General features: G+C 36.3%; 1 protein-coding gene across 1 annotated transcript in view; it reads left to right on the top strand.

Moving 5' to 3' along the window:
- Positions 1-25,481, top strand: part of NEB (nebulin) — a 232,193-nt gene that overhangs the window by 103,282 nt on the left and 103,430 nt on the right. The window contains 11 exon segments of the mRNA XM_078146167.1: positions 3,834-4,037; positions 5,284-5,388; positions 8,080-8,187; positions 10,954-11,265; positions 12,305-12,508; positions 13,886-13,990; positions 15,102-15,209; positions 18,834-19,145; positions 20,083-20,286; positions 22,726-22,830; positions 23,006-23,113. Coding sequence (XP_078002293.1) covers positions 3,834-4,037; positions 5,284-5,388; positions 8,080-8,187; positions 10,954-11,265; positions 12,305-12,508; positions 13,886-13,990; positions 15,102-15,209; positions 18,834-19,145; positions 20,083-20,286; positions 22,726-22,830; positions 23,006-23,113 — 1,875 coding nt within the window.

A 25,481-nucleotide genomic window follows, 5' to 3' on the forward strand; every position in this document is an offset into this window, starting at 1 on the left:
CTCAAAAGAGAAAAAAAAAAAGGTTTAAAGGGGCAGCTAGGTGGCACAGTGGATAGAGCACTGGACTTGGAGTTAGGAGGACCTGAGTTCAAATCCAGCCTCAGACCCATAACACTTACTATGTGACCCTGGGCAAGTCACTTAACCCCAGTTGCCTCACCAAAAAAAAAAGGTTTAATAAGAACGAAGCAAGGGAGTAGTCTAAAGAGATTTATATGGAAGCACAGTAAAGTCATCATCCAGTTTAGCTTTAAAAAAAAGTACAGAAGGTGAAAGTGGAAACAAATGATACAAAAAAATACACAAAAGCACAGTCCTATAAAAATAATATTGTAAGCACTAAGGCTCAGAATTAGCTAACAGTAGTAAAGAATGCTAAGAACAATAAAAAGAGATATGGGAAGATTTTAGCTATATGGGGGAAAGAAGAAAATCAAAGGAGGGACAGAATCTCTCCTCAGAATAGGTAAGTCAATAATAATGACGAAGAGAAAGCACAACCTGTTGTTTAGTTGTGTACGACTCTTTATAACCCTGTGCACTATAGCATTCCAATAGTGTCCGTGTTTTTTTTTCCCAATGATACTGGAGTGGTTTGCCATTTTCTTCTCCATGGATTAAGGCAAATAGAGATTAAGTCACGTGCCCAAGGCCACAGCCAGCAAGTGTCTGAGGCTGGATTTGAACTCATGGTCTTCCTGACTCCGAGCCCAGTGCTCTATACAATGAGCCATCTAGCTGCCTCAAAAGCAGAACTACTTAACCTTTATTTTGTTGTTCTCTGCCAAGAAGAATAATTTTTGGATTAGAAAGGACAGAGCAGAAATGCTTAATAGGGATTTAAACTCTCAAATAATTAGGGAGATAGTTCAAAGAGCCCCTCACTGTTTTTGATAATTTCAAGTCAACAGGTCTGGATGAACTGCATCAGAGCTGCTAAAAAAGAACTGGCAGAACTGATTGCTAAGCCACTACTAAGTTATTGAAAGATTATGGAGAATAAGAGAGGTATTGCACTTCTGTGAAAAGGCAAATGAACTGATTTTCCAAAATGAAAGAGAGTAGAAGATACAAACCATGGATCAATGAGTTTGACTTGAATTTTGGGGAAAATTCAAAGATGCATTATTAAAGGAATAATCAGTGAACACACAGAAAAGGAAGTCATGCTCACAAAGGCAAGGGGATGGAGTTATCATGGCTTAAGCAAGAAAAGGTTATAATAAATTATCCTTATTTCCTTTTCTAACAGAGCTACTAGAGTGATAGATCAAAAAATATGTATAATACAGTTAGATTTTATCAAGGCATTTTATAGAAACTCTTGTGTGATTGGTGTGAATAAGATGGAGAGATGTGGATTAGATGAAAGATCTATTAGGTAGATTCAGAACTGGTTGAATGGCCAGACTCAAAGAGTTGTCATTAATGGCTTGATGCCAACTTAGCAGCAGATCTCTAGAGGAAAACCCCAAGGATGTGTGTTTGGCCCTTAACTGTTTTATATTTTTTTAAATAATGATTTGGATAATAATATAGATGGTATGCTTATCAAATTTGCAGATGCCGCAAAGGCATAAGGAATAACCAACGTGAAAAAATATCTTTACAGGTTACAAAGTTGGGCCAAAACTAATTAGATTAGAGAAAAATATAAAGTCTTCTACTCAAAAGTTTTAAAAAGTCAACCTCACAAGATGGGGTAGACCTGAAAAATATCTGTGAATTTTACTGAGCTTTAAGTTTCATATGAGATGATAATGATAATAAAAATTAAGAAGGAGGAAGATGAGGAGAAGAGGAGGAGGAAGCCACAATATTTTAGCAGACTATTAATAAGTTAGAAGTTAGAAGACATACAAAGGAGGATGACTAAGATACTGAAGAAACTCAAGATTGCTTAATATGAACATTGGTTAGAGGTACTGGGGTTGTTCATAGAGAAGAGATGACTTTGGCAAAACATGACATAAGAGCTCTTTTAAGGTATTTGAAGTTCTGTCAAGTAGAAGATTTCTGCTTGGCACCAGAGGGTAGAACTAGGGGCAAAGTGGAAGTTCCAGAAGTCAGACTTAAGCTTCATAATAGCAATACTTCCTAATATTAAAAACTATCCAAAAATTAAATGGGTTGTTTCAGAAATCAAAGGTTTTCCCTTCTCAAGAAGTGTTCAAGAAAAGACTATAACCACTTACTGGTTATACCACAGAGAGGATTCTCATTAAGGTTGGACAAGATGGTTTCTGAGATGCTTTCCAACTGTGAGTTTCTGTGATTTGGCAAATAAAACATCAGCAGTGACCTGGGGCAAGAATAGTTTCAGTAGAAGTGTTAGACATTCATGGTGGGCATGGTAACTAGATTCTGTGGGCTGAGGAATGAATAGGTCATAAGGAAGAAAAGTCATTAAGCATAAACTTATCATTCTAGAAGTTAAATATTTTTGAAGGGATAGCAGGATTAAAGAAAATTTTGAGTTTTTTTAGTTTGGGGAAACCTGATAATGTCTGTAAATAGATAAAGAGACAGTAGAGAAATAGAAAATTAATATATCCCTATAGTAATCATCAGAAAACAGGATAGTCTCTCTTTAGAGATGACAGTACAGCCTTGTAGATTAATAAGGCTATGAGTCAGAAAATCTTAGTTCTCTTCTTGAGTCAATTCCAGGCTCATGGTGCCCACTCTTTGTGGAATAGTTAGATTTCCGTGGATAAATAATTTTCCATTATCCCATTTAATTCTCACACTAGGCCTGTGAGGTAGCTGCTATTATTATCCCTGTTTGATAGATGAAGAAACGGAGAGGTTGCCCAGGGTTACACAGCTAGTGTCTGAGGCAAGATGTAACTCATCACTTCTCCTAACAAAATCTTTCAGCCCTCATAACTTGCTATGCTGGCAGTAGGTTAATAGTGTCATTCTTGAGAAAAAAGAATACATTTTAACCTGTTTGCTCCAGGGCACTAAATATCTCCTTGCTATCTTGAAAGATGTTATGTAATTCCCCAAATATTTCATTCTTCATTCAGTTCTTTCTCACTCATCATATTTTATCTGCAATTTGCTACATATTACCATTAGTTATAATTATAACTGGTCTTGTGAAAGGCTGAGCTCCGCTCCTTTTGTGGGCTCCCTCAAACCTCACTTTGAAGCAGCAAAGGAGTATGGTCACCTCTGGGGCCCCTTTCCTACAGGGCAAAATTGGATTCCTCTTGAATTCATAAAATCACAAAATCTCATGGAATCTTCAATTTGGAAGGCGCTCCAGAGGTCATCTGGTTCAGTCCTTATATAGGGAAGCAGCATGACTCTGTGGAAAGAACACTGTGCTGTTATATACCTAGTATCTATAGGACATTGGGGGAGTGACTCTGGACTCAGTTTCCCTATCTTTGTAAAGAAAATATTGGACGAGGTGGCTCTAAGGTCTCTTCCAGATCTATTTCTGTGATACTATTATCCTACAGCTTCTGTGTATACAGCTTCTCTTGTAACATTTGATTTGCTTCCTTTCTCTGCTTTCCTTCCCTACCCCCATGTGCCTAGCATAGTGCTAAATATATACTTATTAATTGATTTACTTCACCCAGGCATCACATACTTTTGGTACCTCTACTCCTCTTGTCTGAAGAATAAGACTCCTGAAGACATTCTTACTTAGATTTTCCTCTGTAGTTTTATAAAACGTATCTGGAAATATTGCAAGGCTTGACTAGTTAAAAAGATTAGACAAAAGAAGAATAATATAGCCTTCCTTTTTTCATTTTTTTAAGAATAAATGTCAATATAAGTTCAAGCTTGATAACTATTTTCTTTGGTTCTAACAGAATATTTACAAGTCAGATCTACAGTGGCTAAAAGGTATTGGCTGGGTCCCAATTGGCTCAGTGGATATCGTCAGATGTAAGAGGGCTGCAGAAATTTTAAGTGATAATGTCTACCGTCAGACTCCAGACAAACTCAACTTTACCAGTGTGACTGATTCTCTGGAACAAGTGCTGGCCAAGAATAATGCCCTCAACATGAACAAGGTGAGCTGACAACCTTAAATAAAGCATCAGGGCCATCTGTCAGTAAGTATCCATGTGAACGAGGCAGTACATTTTTTCTTACCCCAATAGTATCCATATCCATTTTATAATGAATCACTTTTGTGCTGTATTCAAACACTGAACAATTATGAAACCACTATTGAGTTATTTGAATGAATGAAAAAAAATTAAATTCTTTCTATGTACCAAGTATTGTGCTCAGCACTGGGGATATAATTAGAAAAAGTAAATTAATAATCTGTTCTCAAAGAGCTCACCCACTAATTGGGAATGACAACACATTTGAGAAAATTAAGTAAGCTACAGGGTGTATGGAATGACTCAGAAGTCTTAATGGTGCAGTTATGGGTTGGATAAAAAGTTGGGGGTCCTTAGAGTGCACTGACAGATCATAAAGCAATGCCCTGGGGTCTCAAGGGTGTGATAGCAAAGTAGATGGTAAGGCCCAAGGGACCAATATCCAGGATATTCAATAGCAGGGCAGATGGTAAGGCCCAGTGGATGTTAGGCGACAGTGCCAGGGCATATGATAAGGTGTGGTGGTCCTCTAGCTCAGAGGAAGGATTGTAGTTGATGACTCTCAGCTTATCCAAGCAGTATGAGCAACCATGCTCTTCCCAGTTAGCTTTCCTATGGAGTTTTAGCATCTCTGGCCAGGGGGAAGAGTGAAGGCAATAGGAAGGAGGACCAGAATTCTCACTATGATTTCTATTTAGTATTATTGCTATGATAGAAAGTAGGAACAGCTATGGATAGATAGATAGATAGATAGATAGATAGATAGATAGATAGATAGAGACAGACAGATGATAGAAAAATTCCTTTGCATTTTATGAAAATTAAAGTGACCTTACATATTAGTTTACATTGTATCTCCCTTTTTTGTGTGCCACATTCATACTTTGATTTATGTGACTCATCTTCCAAGTAATTAATAATCAAATAAGTATAAATCCACTTAAAGGACTGTCATTTAATTTATCTGAGGCTCAGGCAACTCTTTTAGATTATAAATTGTGTTTATGACTATGAGTGACATTTTATATTTACATATTTTAAGATGAAATAACCTATAGTGTCAAGTAGTCTTTTTAAAAGTGCTAACATATAATGGCTAGTACAAACAATGAGTCTAGCTTTCAAACTTCTCAACATTGCAGAGTCTGAACTGGCAAATTAGAATAAACAGTGTTTTCTCAATATATTTATTCTGTTTTCTTCACAGCGTTTATACACAGAGGCCTGGGACAAAGACAAGACTCAGATCCACATCATGCCTGATACACCTGAGATTATGTTAGCAAGACAGAATAAAATCAACTATAGTGAGGTAAAGACACCCATTTTATTTCTGATATCTGCATCGTTATTCTTGTTTTAGAAAATAGTTTTAATAAAAACAAGGTCCTGGCGTCTATTTTTCATGTGGACCAGTTGAGCTTCATACCATTTCAAGGTCTTAAACCTATCTAATAAATATATCTATATCTATATATCTATATTTATATATCTATATATTTTATTGGAGAATAAGGAATATAAGCACCATTCCATCTCTTCTCATGGGAAAACAATGTAAAGTTTGGGCCCAACTAATGGTGGGATCACCACCTTAGCATTAGAACATTACCAACTAGTCCAAAGTTTATACTCTGAGCTCACTCACTCACTTGGATAACATGAAAATTAGATTTATTTAACTTGAAGAAAAAAAAACTCTAAGTTTTTCAATTGTATTAAAACAAGAAGCCTTAGATCCATAAGATTAAAAATTGCCTGAGAACAATGAAGTATATATTTGTATGAATTATTTACATAATGAAAACTATTTTGTGAATAAGCTATTAACCAATTTTGTTTGTCATGTTTCTATATAAGCAGAATTTTTATACAGCTTTGAAAATGTTCACTTGCCTGTGTGCCTAAGGGTAATCATTATTTTCCTAAGGCTAAGACAAAACTCTGAAAGGGCTAGAAAATGTCTAGTACTTACTTCTAAGTCTTCAATAATAATAATTTACCACCCAAATCATTCATTTTTGCCAATAGTGGGAATTAGTGATCATGTCAAATAGATGTAATCAGGAACATGAATTTCCTATTCTTTTTTATTATAAAACAGAACAAAGGCCAAAATTATCCATAATAATTTGCATATTTTCTGTTAGATCTTTCTTTTTAAAGGAAAAAAATATTTTTTGTTATTACCTGGGTTCTGTGCTGGCTTACTTGAAGTTAGAAGTCACATTTTAACCAGGTAGCTGTTTCTAATTAATACCTGTCCTAGACTGGAATAAAACAGCTTATTTTACACACTTTAATTTTGTTAAACCAGGTCTGATGGTGCAGAATGTTTGCTTCTCAGACTTTACTGAGATGCCATCAAACCATTGTCTAGTTCTGAAAGTTTCACTCAAATACCCTGATTTCTAGAATTGGGTCATTATATTAACTTTCCAAAGTCTGGCTTTGGAAGATTAAATTTTAGAATGGCTTGCTTTATAAGCAACAACAAAAAACAAACCCCAAACAAAAAGGGAAAACAGAGAGTTTTTTTCTTGCTTATTTTTTTTAATTGTGTAAGCTTTTTGCAGCTTCTTTTATTCCCTGCTACCTATTCCAATCCACTAGGGTAAATAATTCATTAAACAATCTCTGTGGCAGAAGAATTGAAAATGTCAATAATGGTAGTTTCCATCTTAATTTTTTAAAAACATTTTAATTGGTAGTTTGAAAAAAAATCTATGTAATCTACAGCTGTGAGATGAATCAAGCCTATATTTGTGTTTACAGAACCACAAAAGGACAAATGTTTATGGTTATTTCCGAAAGCAAAAATGTAATAGATAAAGCATTGGCTTCCCTGGTTACAAAAGAAACACACTCAGAAATATTTGGGTTGGAACAAAGGTGCTGAAGATGTTGTTTTAAAGATTTGAAGATATAGTTTATTTTTACTTAATTTTAAATGTTATTTCTGTTTAAAAAACTGACACATACAATGTGCCACTTCTTTATAACCTATACAGTGCAGCATGGCATTGGGCTAACAGCCTTGTAAATATTTTATTTCATCCTCTTAACAGGACCAGTGATGGTACATTGGTCCTGGAGTCATTTAACCTCCATCTGCCTTAATTTCCTCAACTGTGAAATGGGATTAACAATAGTATTTACCTCCCAGAGTTGTTTTGAGGTTGAAATATGATATTTGTAAAGCTCTTACCACAATATCTATCACATAGTAAGTGCTTAATAATTGCTTGTTTCCTCCCTCTCTGCCTTCCTTTCTTCCTTCCTTCCTTCTTCCTTCCTTCCTTCCTTCCTTCTCTCTGCCAATAGTCCTTTTCTTATGACAAATAACAGTCAAACTAAACAAATCAGTGTTTTCCTGTATCTGAACAAATATGCCTACAGTTCCTAGAGTCCCCTTGGAGTCTACCCCTCTCTGCTGAAACTCTTCTAAAGTCACAGGATCATAACTAGTTACTGCATTGATCAGAGTTCATAGTTTTTCAGTGCTATTTTCATTCAGATTATAGTGGCCATTGTATTGATTTAATTTCTTATCAAACTTTTTTATTTAATTTTTTTATTCTGACATTAACAGATGCCAACTGAAATGAGCACTTTCATGTACATTATAGAATAGAAAAAGAGAATTGTATACAACACTGAATGTCTCTATTGTAGGCATATTATTTCTATTTTAAAGTATATTATAAATTTCTATTGTCTTATTTTCAATCATTGTGTAACCACTTTTGGAAAATAATCATTTGTTTACTATAGCAAAGAAACTCTTAAGACTGAAGGAAAATCTTAATAATGGTACAAGAGCCAGTTAAAATTTGATAAATGTGGTGTTTGATTTAAAGATAATGGCTTAGTTGAATATTTAGGGGATTCCTTAATAATTTAAGAATAAACAATGAATCGTGTATAGTTCTTTGTTCAAAGGATATATTCTTTTGACAAAAATAAAGCATTTTCCGTATGAAGTTATTATGTCTTTCTCTAGACTCTATATCGACTCGCTATGGAAGAAGCAAAGAAAGAAGGCTATGACTTGAGAAGTGACGCCATTCCAATTGTAGCTGCCAAAGCATCCCGGGAGATTGCCAGTGATGTAAGAACAATCAGTTTATGATATTTCATACAATAAGATCAATATAAATATAAAATACTGAAAGTCATCCCTAAAGGGGATAAAAGAATTTTAAAGTTCCAAGAGACCATAGTCATTCAATTCCTTCATTTTATAGATGAGAAAATTGAGGAGCCCAGAATGTTAAGGCTTCTGCCTCACTCACCCACCCACCAAGGTAACATAGTAAGTTAGTACAGAACCGGGCCCAAAAATTGTATCTTTGGATTGATAGCCCCATGCTTTTCCCACTACAAATGAGATTTCCTCATGAAAAAAAAATGTTACTGTTACGTTTTAAGGAACATGCAAAGGTCTTCTTTTCAGGAAGACAGGGAGGAAACCATGCCTAATGCAGAAATACATTTAATAAGTCCATCCTCAAGTATTAGAGAGATTAAGGAGATTGCAAAAACATCTCTTCACAGATGTAGTGCTTTCTTGCTCAAAAGAATATGTGATTCCTTGGCAATTTTTATTCAATAATCAACAAACATCACTTAAGCCTCTACTATGTGCAATGCACTATGCTAAGTACTGTCTGAGATATAAAGTTAATTAAGACATGATCCATGCTTACAAATAGTTTATAATGTAGTGGAAGTGATATGACATGGACACATAAATATAACACAAATTAGAATGTGATAAGTATATGAGAGCATAAAGTACATTTATCCTTCCACATCTCCCGGGTTAGGGGCATGGAACCTCTGTAATCTGGAGAATCCATGTAAAAATTTTTGGCTCTCCCTTCATAGAATAAAAGGTCTGAATTTTTTCTTTTATGAGGTGTTTCCAGTACCTTATTGTAAAAATTGGATTAAGTACTTGGTCATAGGCTCTGTGTTACCTGTTGTCCTTCATGTGTTGTCTACAGCTTCAGCAAAACTCCCAAAAATTCCCATTAAATTTCTTAGGCCAACCCATGATATAGCAAAACCGTGATGTAGAAGGGATAACTGTACTAAGAAATCAGACAAGGCAGAAATCACCTCCTACTCATAGTGGTATCACAGAAAGTGTCATAAAGAGAGTAAAATTTGAGCTGGGGTTGGCAGAATGGGAAGGAAGTCCATAAGTGGAGATGATATGAAGGTCATTTAGGCCTACCTGCATAAAGATAGTGGCAAGACAGCACAAATTATGTTCAGGGAATGAGGAGTAGCCCAAACTGGCTAGAGCATCAAGTATGGGAGAGGAGTAGTCTGAGACAGAAAAGTGAAGTATTAGTGAAGCCAAAGGAATAGAGACTATCAAAGAGAAAGGGGTAGTCAATTATCATGTGCTACAACAAGTTGAAGGAAGAAAAGGGTTATAAAAAAAAGGCTACTGGACTTGGTCATTAGGTTACTAATAGCCTTTAAGAGATGAGTTTCAATAGAGTGATTGAGACAGAAAACGAATTGCAAGGGACTGAGAAATGAGTGGATAGTGAAGGAATGGAAGCCATAATCATAGAATGCTTCTAGCAATCTAACAGTAAAAGGGAGAAGTGAGATGGGACAGTAGCTTGAGCAAGTAGAACGTGCTAGGGAAGGAATGTGTGTGTGTGTGTGTGTGTGTGTGTGTGTGTGTGTGTGTGTGTGTGTTTGTGTTTGTAGAGAGAGGCAAAGGGGCCAGGGACAGAGAGACAATAAAGATTCCAATGATTCCAATGACTGAACAAATTCCTTGGAGTAAGAAGAGGGGAAGAGGTAAAGGAAAGAGCTGAAGAGGCTAGTCATTTATTAGGAGATCCATCTTTTCCTCCACTGAAGAAAGGATGGATGGTGACTTAGGTTTTGAAGTAAAGAGAAAGATGGTTTGGAGAGCTTCTGTCTTGTTAAATTAGGAGGTGAAATCTTCAGCTGAGATTGTAATAGGTGGAATATGAAGGGTCTTGAGAATGGAGGAGGTTTAGAACAGGTAGGTAGGGAAAGGGAAAAATATGCAATGTCCTAATTAAAAGGATTGTTGAGTGCCACTGAAAGGCAAGCTTTGTTTAGATAAAGATTCTGAGGTAGTACTGAATGACCACCTTCCTCATTTTGAATGACCAATTTGAAGATGAATGAAGAATTTTTCGTGAACTATTAGAATATATGACCACAGATTTAAAATGAGTATATACTAAAAGGATTATAGGATCCAAAATTTAATATTAGAAGGGACCATAAAGGCAATTTAATCTTTTTACAGATGGGGAAACTTAGGCCTGAAAAAGTTAAGTGACTTTATCAAGGTCATATGAGAAAAATTTGACATGGTTGATCATGTAACTGAACCATCTCTTTTGATGCTCATTTTATGAAAATTTTCTACCACATAATTCAGCATTATAGAACAATATCACAAAGTTATTCTGTGGTACTGTCAGAATTAACAAACAATTTTATATGTGTGTACATAGGGAGTAAATATAGATGCTTTCTGTGTTGTAACAGAATATTTTTGAAAAATCTTTTATATAATTTAAGAATTTCATGACACTTTTAATAGAAATAACCAAGAATAGGCCCAACTAGAGTAATAATAATATAAATAACACTAAACTATCATTTCTAGAGCATTTTAAGATTTGCAAAGTGCTTTGCACATAATATCTCATTTTATTGTCACTCTGGGATGTGGGTACCATTTTAGCCCCATTTTGCAGATTAAGAAATTGAGGCAAAGTTTAAGTGGCTTACACAAGGTCACGTAGCTAATAAGTGTCTGAGAAATGTGATCTAACTTATAGCTTCTTTTCTGTTTTGACTCTTTTAGTACAAATATAAAGAAGCTTATCGCAAGCAACTTGGTCACCATATTGGTGCCCGAGCGGTACATGATGACCCCAAGATTATGTGGTCATTACATATAGCCAAAGTGCAGAGTGACCTGGAGTATAAGAAAGAGTTTGAGAAATACAAGACAAGGTACACCAGCCCAGTAGACATGCTCGGCATCGTGCAGGCCAAGAAATGCCAGACCTTGGTCAGTGATGTGGACTATAAGTATCCTTTACATGAATGGACATGCCTGCCAGACCAGAATGACATCATTCATGCTCGCAAGGCCTATGACCTACAGAGTAATGTGAGTATCTCTTATTGATAAAATATATTCCAAAAAGTATGTGACTGGAAAGTGCCCAAAGAAACTATTTTGCTGAAAGTGAATTTTAATCCTATCATGCATCTGACATAATTCCAAGGACAAACTGACTTCAATTGTTTCAAATTTGTTTCCAAAAGTTACTTAAAATATTTGGATCCTTTCTGATTTGGTCCCATTGAAAAAATAATATGTGAAAGCAGAGGTGTGCTCATAAATATTTAATAACCAGATTTCTGAAAAGGGGGGAAAAAGGAACACATGAGACACTTTTAAGTTTAATCTGCATTATTGACATTTTTTCCATCACTTTCCTAAGTCTAGACAATCAACAAAACATTTTGTTGGGCCCTGATTTGTAGCTTTTGCCAATTTCTGAGGTGTAAAATCTTACACCAAAAATTTAATAATTGGCTCTCTGTTATAATCTGGCTCCAGTATACCTCAGTAAGAAGCCTGAAATTATCAATTTGTGCACTTTTGAATTCATTTAATGTTACAGGCCTGCTTTATATAAGGAAAATATGATGTGTCTATCAATGTGGAACCCCTAAATTTCTGTTCACAAAGCTGAAAATTAGGGATTTTCATCAACGTGGAATTTCTTCTACCAATGAAGATTACAACCCTTCTGCCCTTTGTAAATGGTTTTTGTAACTTGTCATGACCAAAAATAACCACCACCTGGTGATCAACTTTCAAATGAACCTCTCTAAATCTGATTGGGCTGGTCCTCCGACAACTCTACTAGATTGTTGGGGCCATACCTTAAGCCTTTCAAGTTTGATGGCAATCCACCTATGTTTATGATCTGTCAGTATAGCCTCTAAAACCCCAGAATCACCTCTATAGCATGATGTATGACCCCAGTGTGGGGGCCAGGTACATAGTGATATTCAATAAGTGAGTTGCCTTTTTTGGGGGGATTTTTTATTACTGGATACTTTCACTTTTCTCAGGTGAAAGACATTTGGGAAATATCAATCTTAAATGTTCATTAGTGAATTTTGTTCATTTACAGAATTTGTATAAGTCTGACCTTGAATGGATGAAAGGCATTGGCTGGATCCCAATAGGCTCCCCAGAGGTTCTTAAAGCCAAGAGAGCAGCAGAGATATTGAGTGATAACATCTACCGTCAACCTCCAGACAAACTGAAATTTACCAGTGTAACAGACTCTTTGGAACAGGTGCTAGCAAAGAATAATGCTATAAATATGAGCAAGGTGAGTTCTTAATCTTTGGACCAATGGTCAGAGCTTCTAGTTATTAAATATAAGAATTTATCAATTTTTTATAAATTTATTTTATTTACATATTTATTTATAAAAATATGAAAATCTTGATGTATGATTATAATGACCATACATCCTAAATTAGCTCGAACAATATGGATTTCAGAATATAAAGTATACTTTTAACACTTTATCCAAAGAATACTCTCTGTCAAAACACATGTCCTTACTTTTAATCCAGAAAATATGGTCATTAAAGCTATGATTTCATTTTTAAAACCATGTATGTGCTAAGATTCATATTAACCACCTTTGAAAATGACATCTATTGTAATGTTCTTTAATGACATGAATGACAACTTTGAAAAGTGAAATCAATAGTAAAAATGTTCCATATTAGGAGTACATTGTAACTTCACTACTTTTAGAATATTATAAACCCAATGATTTTTTTTAGAACATTCCTATTAATATACCTGAAGGATTATAGGATCATAGATTTAGAGTTTTAAGTAACTAGAGAAAGTTGGATCCAACAATCTTATTTTGCAGACAAGGAAATGGAGTCACAGAATGTTTAAGGGACTTACCTAGGATCACATAATCAATGTCTAAGGCAAAATTTGAAGTCGAGTCTTCCTTAGTCCAAGTCCAGTTTCCTATTTACTACACAAGTAACATTAAATGCAAAACGCCTTGTAGATAATCAGTTGTCTAGTTATGAGGGTAAGAGTTTATATTGGTACATTTTTTGGCATAACCTATATGAGAATTTATTCTTCTTTATTATACAGTTTAAGGATTGCTTTTCTTTTTTCCTAATTTGGAAGGTAGAATGGAAGGTAGTTCAGGATAGGGATAGACAGAGAAAGAAAGAAAGAAAGAAAGAAAGAAAGAAAGAGAAAGAAAGAAAGAAAGAAAGAGAGAGAGAGAGAGAGAGAGAGAGAGAGAGAGAGAGAGAGAGAGAGAGAGAGAGAGAGAGAGAAAGGAAGGAAGGAAGGAAGGAAGGAAGGAAGGAAGGAAGGAAGGAAGGAAGGAAGGAAGGAAGGGAAAGAAAGAGAGACTCATTAAAACATCTTTTTAAAAAATGCACAGAAGGGAAGCCAGAAAAAAAGATAGGAAATTGGGACAGCTATTAAAGTTAAATGTTGAATTTATTATCTATTTTTCATATTTGTTTTATTTGGTGTCTAAGTTCAGAATAAGGAAATTTTAAAAGAAAAAAAGTTATGTTAGATGCATAGAAAAAAATGGAAATTCCTTCTCCCCCATTTTATTATCACCACACAGGACAGAGAGAAGAAGATTCTGGTAAACAAATGTATACAGGCTAGAAAATAAACCTTTTTTCTTTTTTTTTTCAAATAGCATTTATACACAGAAGCATGGGAGAATGATAAGAAAATGATCCATGTCATGCCAGACACACCAGAAATCATGCTTGCCAAACTCAACAAAATAAACTACAGTGCGGTGAGTAGCTTTAAGAATGGGCAGGAAAAGACCCTTATGAAGTAATACAAAAAGAAAAAGGCAGAACCCAAAGAATTAAATGCACACTCAATTATGACCCTATAACAAGAAAAGGGAATGAGAATGAAAAGAAAAAGAATCAAAATGAGAATTTAGAATCAGTAAAAAAAAAAGTTTATATTTTGTTGAAATTAATAAATGTGAATAGTTACTAAGAAAGTTTAGTTGTTTGAATTGGTGTTCAATTTAATTTTTTTTTTATTTTACAAAATAAGAAAAGAAAAAGAAACAAACTTAAATACTAGGTGTTCAATTTTAAACTTTTGGAAAAATTTTTAATTTTTTAAAAAAGACAAAAAGGGAAGAATGCATAGAGGTAGAAGCAGACAGGACATAATCACTGCTTTTCTGAGTAGAATATTATGACTTACTTATGATGTGTACTCTAGTTGTTGGGGCAGGGAGGAGGGGTAGGTGAGATTAGTGTTAATTGTGTTTTTTAAAAAACCCCTCTACCTTTTCCTTCAATTATAGAACAAGAGGGTAGGACCACAGTTGTTTACCTCATCTGTTACCCCTGTTACAATGCTACAAGATTTGAAAGTTGACCAGGGAAAGGAGGGTTGCAGGGGAGGAGGCTAGAGGAGTAATGTATCCTTAAGAGAGACACAACCTCGAAGAAATGAGAGACTTCCTACAGGGCCATGCAGATAGCAGGCCATAGCTTAGTGATATTGCCAGCAGTTTACCAGTTAGTGCTATAGCACTGATATTTTCCTCAAGAGAATTTAAAGACCTCTGAAGACACACTGTCTCCATCCAAAACTTAGCTTCCTATGGTAATTGCAATGAAAGTTGAGTGTATTTAATTTTGACAGAAAAAAAATGCTAATGGAAACCAGAGTTTCTTGTCAAAGAATGATGACGGGGCAGCTAGGTGGCGCAGGGGATAGAGCTCCAGCCTTGGGGTCAGGAGAACCTGAATTCAAATCTGGCCTCAGACACTTAATACTCACTAGCTGTGTGACCCTGGGCAAGTCACTTAACCCCAATTGCCTTACCTTAAAAAAAATATTAACAAAGAATGATGACAATAATTTTTTCTCAATAGAAACTCTACCGACTCGCCCTAGAGGAGTCTAAGAAGGAAGGCTATGACCTACGGGTGGATGCCATTCCAATTCAATCAGCTAAAGCATCTAGAGATATTGCGAGTGATGTAAGTCAACATTTCTGGAAGTCTCTGGAGTTATTTCTTCTACAGATGTGCTTACAGCATGTGAACTCTGATTTTTTTCTTTTGCCAGCATTCGGGTGTTTCTATCAGCCTCCATGTCCAGTGTCTATAGCTTGCATTATATCCACTCTGCACATACCTAGCAGAAGTTAATACAAACTGTTAATAGTTTCTTTGTTAGTGAAAGAGGAAGTGTTCAGGAGATACATACATATACACATACACATACATGTATATGCATACATATGTATATCATCTATATGGTCTAAAATAGTGGTGTGCTCATAATCATTCTAAAATGTTTTTTCTTAGTCTCATGCAAATAAATCCCCAAAGTAGTTCAATTGAATTCAGCAATCATTTGTTGAGCTCCTACCGTGTGCCAAATTGTGACTAAGTCTTCGGGTGCAGCAACAAAAATAAAATTGTCCTTGTTTTCAAGGGGCTTACATTTCAATTTGGGAACACAACACGTACACATATGAGTCATTACAAAATATATATGTAATGTTGTAAGGGACACTAGAAACTGGAAAGATCATGAAAGACTGTGTCAAGGTTGGCACTTGAAAGAATAAGCGACAGATGTTAGGCATTCTAGGGATAGGGGCACAGACTATGCAGGAAGAAACTGTGTAATGTCCTGTATAAAGCCCAGCAAGTAAGCCAGTTTGAACAGAATGTAAACTTCATGAAGGGAAGTCATATGTAAATAAGGCTGGAAATACAGACTAGAATCAGATTGTTAAAGAGCTTTAAATATCAAAGGGAGGAGTTTGAATTTTATCCTAGAGATAATGGGGAGCCACTGAAAATTCTTGAACAGGGCAGTGACATAGGCCAGTGACCCTAAGTTTGCCAGCAATGTAAAAGAAATATTGTATTCAAGGAGACCAATTAGGATACTGGCAATAGTCCAGGGGAGAGGCGATAAGGACTCAAACTAGAGTGGGAGCTCTGTGAGTGGAAAGGAGATGGATACAAAAAAAAAAATGCTGTGGAGGCAAAATTGACAAAACTTGGCAAACAGCTAGATATGGGGAGTGATGAAGAGTGAAGACTGGAAGTTGACTCCAAGTTTGCAAACCTGAATGATTAGAAGGATAGTGGTGTCCTCAAAAGTAATGGGGAATTCAAGAAGGGGTGAGTTTGGGGTATAAGATAATGCTGTCTCAGATTCCTATATGATATTCATTTCCAAATACCCAATATTCATTTGGAGATTCAGAACTATATATGTGAAAAAGACCAGAATCAAATATATTGATCTGGAAATTATCTAGAAAAATAGTAATCCAATCTGTGGGGATTGACAAGATTGCCTAGAGGGAGAATGCAGAGGGAAAAGAGCAGAGGACCCAGGATAGAATCCTGCGATGAGGAATGGATACTGATCCAGCAAAAGTGACACTGAAAAGGAACAATCAGATTGATGGGAGGAGAACCAGGAGAGATCAGTGTTAAGAAAGCCTAGAGAGAAGAGAATATAGAATAGGAAAGAAAGGTCAATGGTGTCGAGTGGTATGGAGAGGTCATAAAGGAAAAGGACCAAATGAATGTTTTTTAATATGGCAATTGGAAATGAATTAGACACAAATTTGTGTCTAATAATAGCTATCTTTAGGGGGGAGGAAAGAAAAAAAAAGGGGAAAGAAATTTATGTGATGATTTTATTATATATTTAAAAGGAATAGCAAGTAATATATAATAGATTTGCAGTTTCATGTGTGCAATTTATCTGTTTTTAAAAATTATACTATGTTATGAAAATGCTTGTTTTATTTTATAAATTAAAAATAAAGTAAATAATTTTTTTTAAAAAAGCTAATTGGTAACTTTGGAGAGAACAGCTCCCACTTCTTCCTCATAAGGTAGGAAGCCAAATTGCAAAGGATTGAGAAGTGAGGGAGGGGAGCACAATTGAAGGCAATAGTGTGAATAGCTTTTCTAGTTTAACTTTGAAAAGGAAGAATGATAACAATAACTTGAGGAGGTGGTAAATTTAAGTGAAGATTTTTTAAGAAAGAGAAAAAGCTATAATCCATAGGAAAGGAGCCAGTGTTTAAAGAAAGGCTGAAAATTAGAAAGAGAGAATGATCAAAGAGGCAAACAAAGGGAGAAGATGGAATAATATGGAATAATATGGAATCAAGGGTACAAGTAGACACATGGACCTTGGCAAGGAGAAGGCCACTCTCTTCAACAGAGACTGCAGAAAAAGGAGAGAATAGAGGAGGGTGATAGCAAAGAATTGTGAAATATAAGAATAGGACAAGAGATCTCCAACTCACAGCAAATGAACTTAATTTTCCCTGTGCAGTTTTGGACAGAGAGTCAGAGAAGAGTAAAAGGATTACCTTTCAGCAGTAAACGCACAATTGAGATTAGATAATGTAAATTTGTAGGGAATTGAGTCAACATAGTTTTGTAGCTTCCTCTAGCACATTCAGCAGCACATGAATAAGAGGCAGGATCTAGATGGAGACAGTAATCCAGAGCCAGAGTTCGACAAAGCATAAGCAACAAAAAGACAAGGAAGCAAGGGAGGCCAGAGCAGAGGGTTGTGTAAAGTTGACCTGGTGAACTAGTTTCAAGATTGGGAAGGGAGGAGAGTGAAACCAGAGTGATGGGCTGAGAGATGACAGGATCAGAGATCACAGTAAAGATGAGCAATGAGCACAGGGAGCAATCCAAGGATATGAGATTTTGGTCAGAGAAGGTTCAGATTCTTGATCACAGATATGGAAAACTTGTGGATGATAGTGACATCAAGGGGTAACCATTCCTGTGTGTGGTAAAGCTGGAGGTAATGAGAAGTAAAGGAATTGATGAATGAAGGAATCAAGCTGTTTTAGAGGAATATCAACACTGAATATTGAAGTTCCCAAATACAAATGTAGGAGGTGGTGTAGAAAATAAGACTATGAACTCCTTGAGAAAGGAGAATGGCTTCAGAGCCAGTAGATAACTGTGACAAGAATCTGAATAGGTTAATATACCCTAATAGAGTATATACCAAATGACTAGAGGTTTCCGAGTCGTGGTAGTAGAAAGAATATCTGAAACAGATATTCAGAGAGACAAGAAGTGTGCCTCGATCTCTGGATCTAGCGTGTAGAGGGACCATGAGAGAAAGTGCAGCCAGTACTGGAAAGACTTGTCATCTTGGGGAAAAGGATAGTGTCATCTTGGGGGAGAGGGTAGTGCCATCTTGGGGGAGATTATAGTATTATCTTGGAGGAATCACATTTCTGTGAGTACCAGAAAATGGAAGGTCCATAAGAGAAAAATGTCTAGCATGAAGAATAGTTTTAAATTTGGGCAATATTATACCATAAAACTCCAATAAGCAAATTTAAACCACTGAATTAGGAGTCAGAAGACCTAGGCGCTAGTCCCAGCTCTCTGCTCACTATGGGACCTTAGGCAGTCATTTAACTTCTCTGGTGGTTATTCTATCTCTAAAATGGGACTAATAATATTTACCCTAGCTACATCATAGAATTGTTGTGACAGTAAAAGAAAATAAAATCTATGTGAAACCACTTCAAAAAATTATAAAGTGTCAATATTAGATAAAATGCATATATCATTTTTCGTTTCTAGTACAAGTATAAAGAAGGCTATCGTAAGCAACTGGGCCACCACATTGGTGCCCGTGACATAAAGGATGATCCCAAGATAATGTGGTCTCTACATGCAGCCAAGATCCAAAGTGACAGAGAGTACAAGAAGGACTTTGAGAAATGGAAGACCAGGTTCAGTAGCCCAGTGGACATGCTGGGGATTGTGTTGGCCAAAAAGTGTCAGACTCTGGTCAGTGACATAGACTACAAGCATCCTCTGCATGAATGGATGTGCTTGCCAGACCAGAATGATGTCATTCAGGCACGCAAGGCCTATGACCTACAGAGTGATGTGAGTATACAAAATGTCTACTTGCAATGAGTATAATAAGTTTTTAAAACTTCAATTTTCAAACAGATGCAGAATGCATACTTATTTTCGACTACTGATCACACTTTGAGGATAGGTAAAATATAGCTAGCTGAGAGTTCAAAATGAAAAGTACTCAGATTCTTAAGGGTTCTGAGAACAAGTTATTTCCTTAAAGTATACAAGAAAATTTGGAAACTATGTTCAGTTTTTCAAGCTCTTTTAGGGCTAGTCCTGGAATGAGAAGATTTGGTCAAATCCTTATTCTGCCACTCGCTAGCTCTATAACCTCATATAAGTCATTTAGTCTCTACCTCAGTTTTCTCATCTTTAGAATGGGGACAGTACTTCACATACTACCAAACTTTCTAGGTTTCTTCAGGACATGAATGAGATAACAGACATAAAATGCATTATAGTCATAAAGCACTATGTAATTTTAAGATTATTATTTTGAAATGCTGAGCTATATATAATGAAATCAGAAGATAAACATTTTCTCTCAGGAGATAAGCGATAATTTTCTTCAAAATAGTATTGTATAGGGCCAGCTAGGTGGTGCAGTGGATACAGCACTGGCCCTGGATTCAGGAGAACCTGAGTTCAAATCTGACCTCACACATATAACACTTACTAGCTGTGTGACCCTGGGCAAGTCACTTAACCCCATTGCTTAGCCCCCTCAAAAAATAGTATTGCATAATTAGAATGGAGCATACTCAAGGAATAATTTGTTTTAGTTGCCTCAAAAGCCTCAGATACTGGTCACCTCAATACAAGATATTTGACTATGTAAACTTATATATTGGAAACCAGAATAAACAACACTAAATGAATGTTTGCTTAGCATTTTACCCCTACATGAGTTAAATCATCACTAAGGTTCCTGAAATGATTCAGCTTCATTGCTTTTTTTCAGGCTATTTACAAAGCTGATCTGGAATGGTTGAGAGGTATCGGATGGGTTCCCATTGGTTCTATAGATGTTGAAAAAGTTAAGAGAGCAGGGGAAATCTTAAGTGACAAGAAGTACCGCACACCTGCGGATCAGCTCAAGTTCACTTGCATCACGGACACCCCAGAAATTGTACTAGCAAAGACCAACGCTCTTACCATGAGCAAGGTAAGTTTCCGGCTGCCTCTCGTCCCACCTGCCAGAGAATTGTCCTCATCCTTTCAGAAATATTTCATAGGTGAAAGTCAGAAGGATCTCTAATAACAGCATAAACAAGGATCCTGATTCACCTTACACACACAGTAAGGACCACTCTAATTCCCAATGTTGATCCCCTCTCAGCCCTGTGAACATCCTGTGCCTCTTGTAAGGCACTCTTGAGTGGAAAAGTTAAACCCAATTGTCTATCACCAGGTCAGAAAGGCAATCTCCTCGTCTTCCCCTTGCTCCTTGATTTGCTGTTTCTCAGGCACAGGAATGTTAGGTGGCTTTGGGAGAGTTGATTTGTCTGAGCCTCCAGCACATTCCTTGATGGAAGTCTATGTTTTGTCTCAATGTGAGAACAGTGTGATGTAGTACAGAGGTGTCAAAGACACAGCTCCTCCGCATTTTCAAATGCAGCCCCAACCAAATTAAAATATAATTGGAAAATGTTTAACAAAATAAATAAAGAAACAATAGAACATAAATAATGTTAATGTGTTGTTTTCTAAGTCAATATGAAGCGATGGTTTAGTGGCCCCATTTCTATTTGAGTTTGACACTACTGAAGTGTCCCTTAACTAGGGACCAGAAGAATATACAGATCCTAGGCTGTATGGATCTATGACCTTGGTGAGTCACCCTCTCTGAGCCTCAATTTCCATATTTATCAAATGGGAGTGATGACATGTGCCCTCTCTAGCTCACAGGTGTTTGTGAGGATGAGAGGAGAAGCTATATTATGAAGCTGTTCTGAAGACTAAATAACCAGACAAATTGTAAGGTATTATTAAAGAATCAGACAGGATTTCATTTGGTACCATAAATGACATCTAGGAAGAAGTAGGTTGGTGTGTCTAGAGCAATGAACTGAGACTGAGGCATCTTGACTCTGCTACTAGGTTGCACAGTGGATAGAGCTATGGACCTGGAGACAGGAAGACCTGAGTTTGAATTTAACCTCAGAAATTTACTAGCTATGTGACCCTAGGCAAGTCCCTTAACTTCTATCTTTCTCAGTTTCCTCATCTGTAAAACAAAGATAACAATAGCACCCATCTCCTAGGGTTGTTGCAAAGATCAAATGAGAAGATATTTGTAAATGCTTAACATGATGCCTGGCACATACTAAGTGCTATGCAAATATTAGCTATTATTATTATTATTATAAACTAGTTTATTATCTTGGGGCTGTCATGTAATTTTCTGTTTCCTCATTTGCAAAATGTGGAAGTTGACTGTACACAATCATTATAATGATAATAATGATGATTATTATTATTGAACTATGTTTGGAAGTTCTAAAGTCTCCTCAAGTTCTGAGAGTCAAAATTTTCTGTTATTTCTCATTGGTCCTCTGTATCCCAAGGGAGTATTATTTTCAACCTCACTCCTCACAAGGGCATGGAAGCCTGGACCCTGACAACATTTCACCACTTAGAGGACTGAAGGAGAATTGGCCTCCCGGGGCATCATTTTCCAGGGGTCATTCACCAATGATCTCAGGCTATTACTAAATGAATATGCACACATATCTTACATATACACATACATACAACTATCTTACATATCCTGTCATGTAATGTAAGCTAACCCAGATGACATCTCTCTACCCAGCCAGTTTGGAATATATGACACTATTAATTTTTCATCCTAACTGGGTTCAGGAAAATGAGAAGAGCCTGACAGCAGTGGTAGCTCACACTGTCAACTCAGTTATATTGCTTGAACCGATCCACCATGTGGATGTCAAAAATTCATTATTTCAACCCAGAAGTGAGTGGTGAAGGGCTCTTTTATTTGTTTATAACACAGAATAAATCATTCCCTATTCTCCAGAATGTTCTGTTATCTCTTTATGGATAGTAGGCTATCCCCTTATTGTTTTTAAGGGCATAAAATCATTATTTGTTGAATTGAATTATACTAAATTGAAGTCACCATCCACACATTCACCATCTCCACTCTACTTATCTGGAATTGTTTCTGCTGTGGAGACAATGGTTGCTTTAGCTTCATGTTATCAAATGAGAGAAGACTATGAAAGAGGCCTATGTGAATGGATTCTCAGGATCAGAAACTTATTTCATGCCACATAATATAATCTTCATTAGAGCACAGGATCTTGGGATCCTCTGGAATCCTGGATCTCTACTTTGCTGGAAGGTCATTGGCCATGTGGGCCTCTATGAATACCCATGGGCAAGGAAATCCTCAGCATAAAAGAAATAGAAACTATCATATTATTTTATATTACCTATGGAACATCTATCTGCCCCTTTCAGTCTGTGAAAGGAAGCCTTTTGGTTTGAGATGGCTTTACTGATTCTTAAAATGTTAAGAAAGATAAATATTTGTTTTGTTTTGCTTTGTTTTTGAGATGAGTGTTTGTTATTGGCCCCACAGCAACTGTACACAGAAGCTTGGGATGCTGACAAGACCTCCATCCATGTGATGCCAGACACACCTGAAATCCTGCTGGCCAAGAGCAATTCTGTTAATGTCAGCCATGTAAGGACATTTCTTGGTTTTGTTTTGTTTACATTATATATACATATACATATACATATATATATATATATATGTATATATGTAAAAAACCATTTCAACTTAACACTTTCCTCCTTTCTACTTTTGAGCCATCTAAGCTGCTTACTGTCATCTTTCTTGTTTTTCCTCTTCCTAGAAACTTTATACTCAAGGATGGGATGAGTCAAAAGCAAAGGACTATGACTTTAGAGCTGATGCCATTCCAATCAAAAGTGCCAAGGCCTCAAGGGACATTGCCAGTGATGTGAGTGCCTTTCAACTGAATTCTCACAGACCCCAGAATATGAAATGTTCCCACAGTTCAACAGGGCCTGTTCTTTTTATTTATTTATTTTTTAAATTAATTTATTTATTTTTAGTTTTCAACATTCACTTCCACAAGATTTTGAGTTCCAAATTTTTCCCCATCTTGTCCGTCCCCTCACCCCAAGATGGCATACATTCTGAATACTCCTTCCCCTAATCTGCCTCCTTTCTATCTCTCCCTCCCTTCTCTTATCCCCTTCTCCTTCAATTTTCCTGTATGGCAGGCTAGATTTCTATACCCCATTTCCTGTATATCTTATTTCCCAGTTGCATGTGAAAACAATTTTTTTTTAACATTTGTTCTTAAAACTTTGGGTTCCAAATTTTCTCCCTTCCTCCCTCCCCACTCCTCCTCGTTGAGAAGGCAAGCAATTCGATATAGGTTACACATATGTAGTCATGCAAAACAATTCCATAGTAGTCATGTTGTGAAAAACTAAGTATATTTCCCTTAATCCTATCTCGCCCCCACATTTATTCTATTCTCCCTTTTGACCCTTTCCCTCCTTAATAGTGTTTGCTTCTTATTACCCCCTCCTCCAATCTTCCCTCCTCTCTATCATCCCCCTGTTCTCTTATCTCCTCCCCCCCCACATTTTCTTGTAGGGTAAGATTGATTTCCATGCCCAATTGAGTGTGTATGTTATTCCCTCCTTAAGCCAAATCTGACGAGAATAGGATTCACTCACTCCCTCTCACCTTTCCCCATTTCCCCTCCACTGTAAAAGCCTTTCTTATGTGTTTTATGTGAGATAATTTACCCCATTCTACCTCTTCCTTTCTCCTTCTCCCAGAATAATTCTCTTTCACCCCTTAATTTTATTCTCCAGATATCACCCCTTCGTCTTCAACTCACCCTGTGCCCTCTATCTATCATCTATGTACATACATATAATTTTTCCCTCCAACTACCCTAATACTGACAAAGGACTCATGAATTACAAATATCATCTTTCCATGCAGGAATACAAACAGTTCAACCTTAATAAGTCCCTTATGATTTCTCTTTCCTGTTTACCTCTTCATGTTTCTCTTGAGTTTTGTATTTGAAAGTCAAATTTTCTATTCAGCTCTGATCTTTTCATCAAGAATGCTTGGAAGTCCTCTATTCACTGAATGGCAATTTTTTCCCCTGAAGGATTATACTCAGTTTTGCTGGATAGGTGATTCTTGGTTATAATCCTATCTCCTTTGCCCTCCAGAATATCGTATTCCAAGCCCTCCAGTCCCTTAATGTAGAAGCTGCTAAATTTTGTGTTATCCTGATTGTGTTTCCACAATATTTGAATTATTTCTTTCTGGCTGCTTGCAATATTTTCTCCTTGACCTGGGAACTCTAGAATTTGGCTACAATATTCCTAGGAGTTTTCCTTTGGAGATCTCTTTCAGGAGGTGATTGGTGAATTCTTTCAATTTCTATTTTGTCCTCTGGTTCTAAAATATCAGAGCAGTTTTCCTTGAAAATTTCTTGAAAGATGATGTTTAAGCTCTTTTTTTGATCATGGCTTTCAGATAATCCACTAATTTTTAAATTATCTATCCTGGATCTATTTTCCAGGTCAGTTGTTTTAACAATGAAATATTTCACATTGTTTTCTATTTTTTCATTCTTTTGGTTTTGTTTTGTAATGTCTTGATTTCTCATGAAGTCACTAGCTTCCAATTGCTCTATTCTAATTTTTAAGGAAGTATTTTCTTCAATAAGCTTTTGGACTTCCTTTTCCATTTGACCAACTTTACTTTTTAAGGCATTCTTCTCATTGGCTTTTTGGACCTCTTTTGCCATTTGGGTTAGGCTTTTTTTTAAGGTGTTATTTTCTTCAGTATTTTTTTCAGTCTTCTTTAGTAAGCTGTTGATTTGTTTTTCATGATTTTCTTGCATCACTCTCATTTCTCTTCCCAGTTTTTCCTCTACTTCTCTTACTTGCTTCTCAAAATTCTTTCTGAGTTCTTCCATGGCCTGGGACCAATTCATATTTTTTTTGGAGGCTTTGGATGTAGGAGCTTTGACTTTGTTGTCTTCTGATTGTATGTTTTGATCTTCTTTGTCACCAAAGAAAGATTCTATGGTCTGACTTTTTTTTGAGGTTTGCTCATGATTCCAGCCAATTACTTGAGTTTTAAACTCTTTGTTAAGGTAGGAGTCTGCTTCCATGTGGAGAATGTATTTTCCCAAGCTTCGGGGTTTTGTGCAGCTGTTTTCAGAGATACTTCTAGGGACCTGTAAATTTTCAGTTCTTCCAAGGTGGTATGATAAGGGATGAGGTGTTTACTCCTTTCCTGGCCTATACTCTAGTCTATGAGTG

Source organism: Phascolarctos cinereus, unplaced genomic scaffold (assembly GCF_003287225.1).
Source record: "Phascolarctos cinereus isolate Bilbo 61053 unplaced genomic scaffold, phaCin_HiC Scaffold_726;HRSCAF=1367, whole genome shotgun sequence".
NCBI lineage: Eukaryota > Metazoa > Chordata > Mammalia > Diprotodontia > Phascolarctidae > Phascolarctos > Phascolarctos cinereus.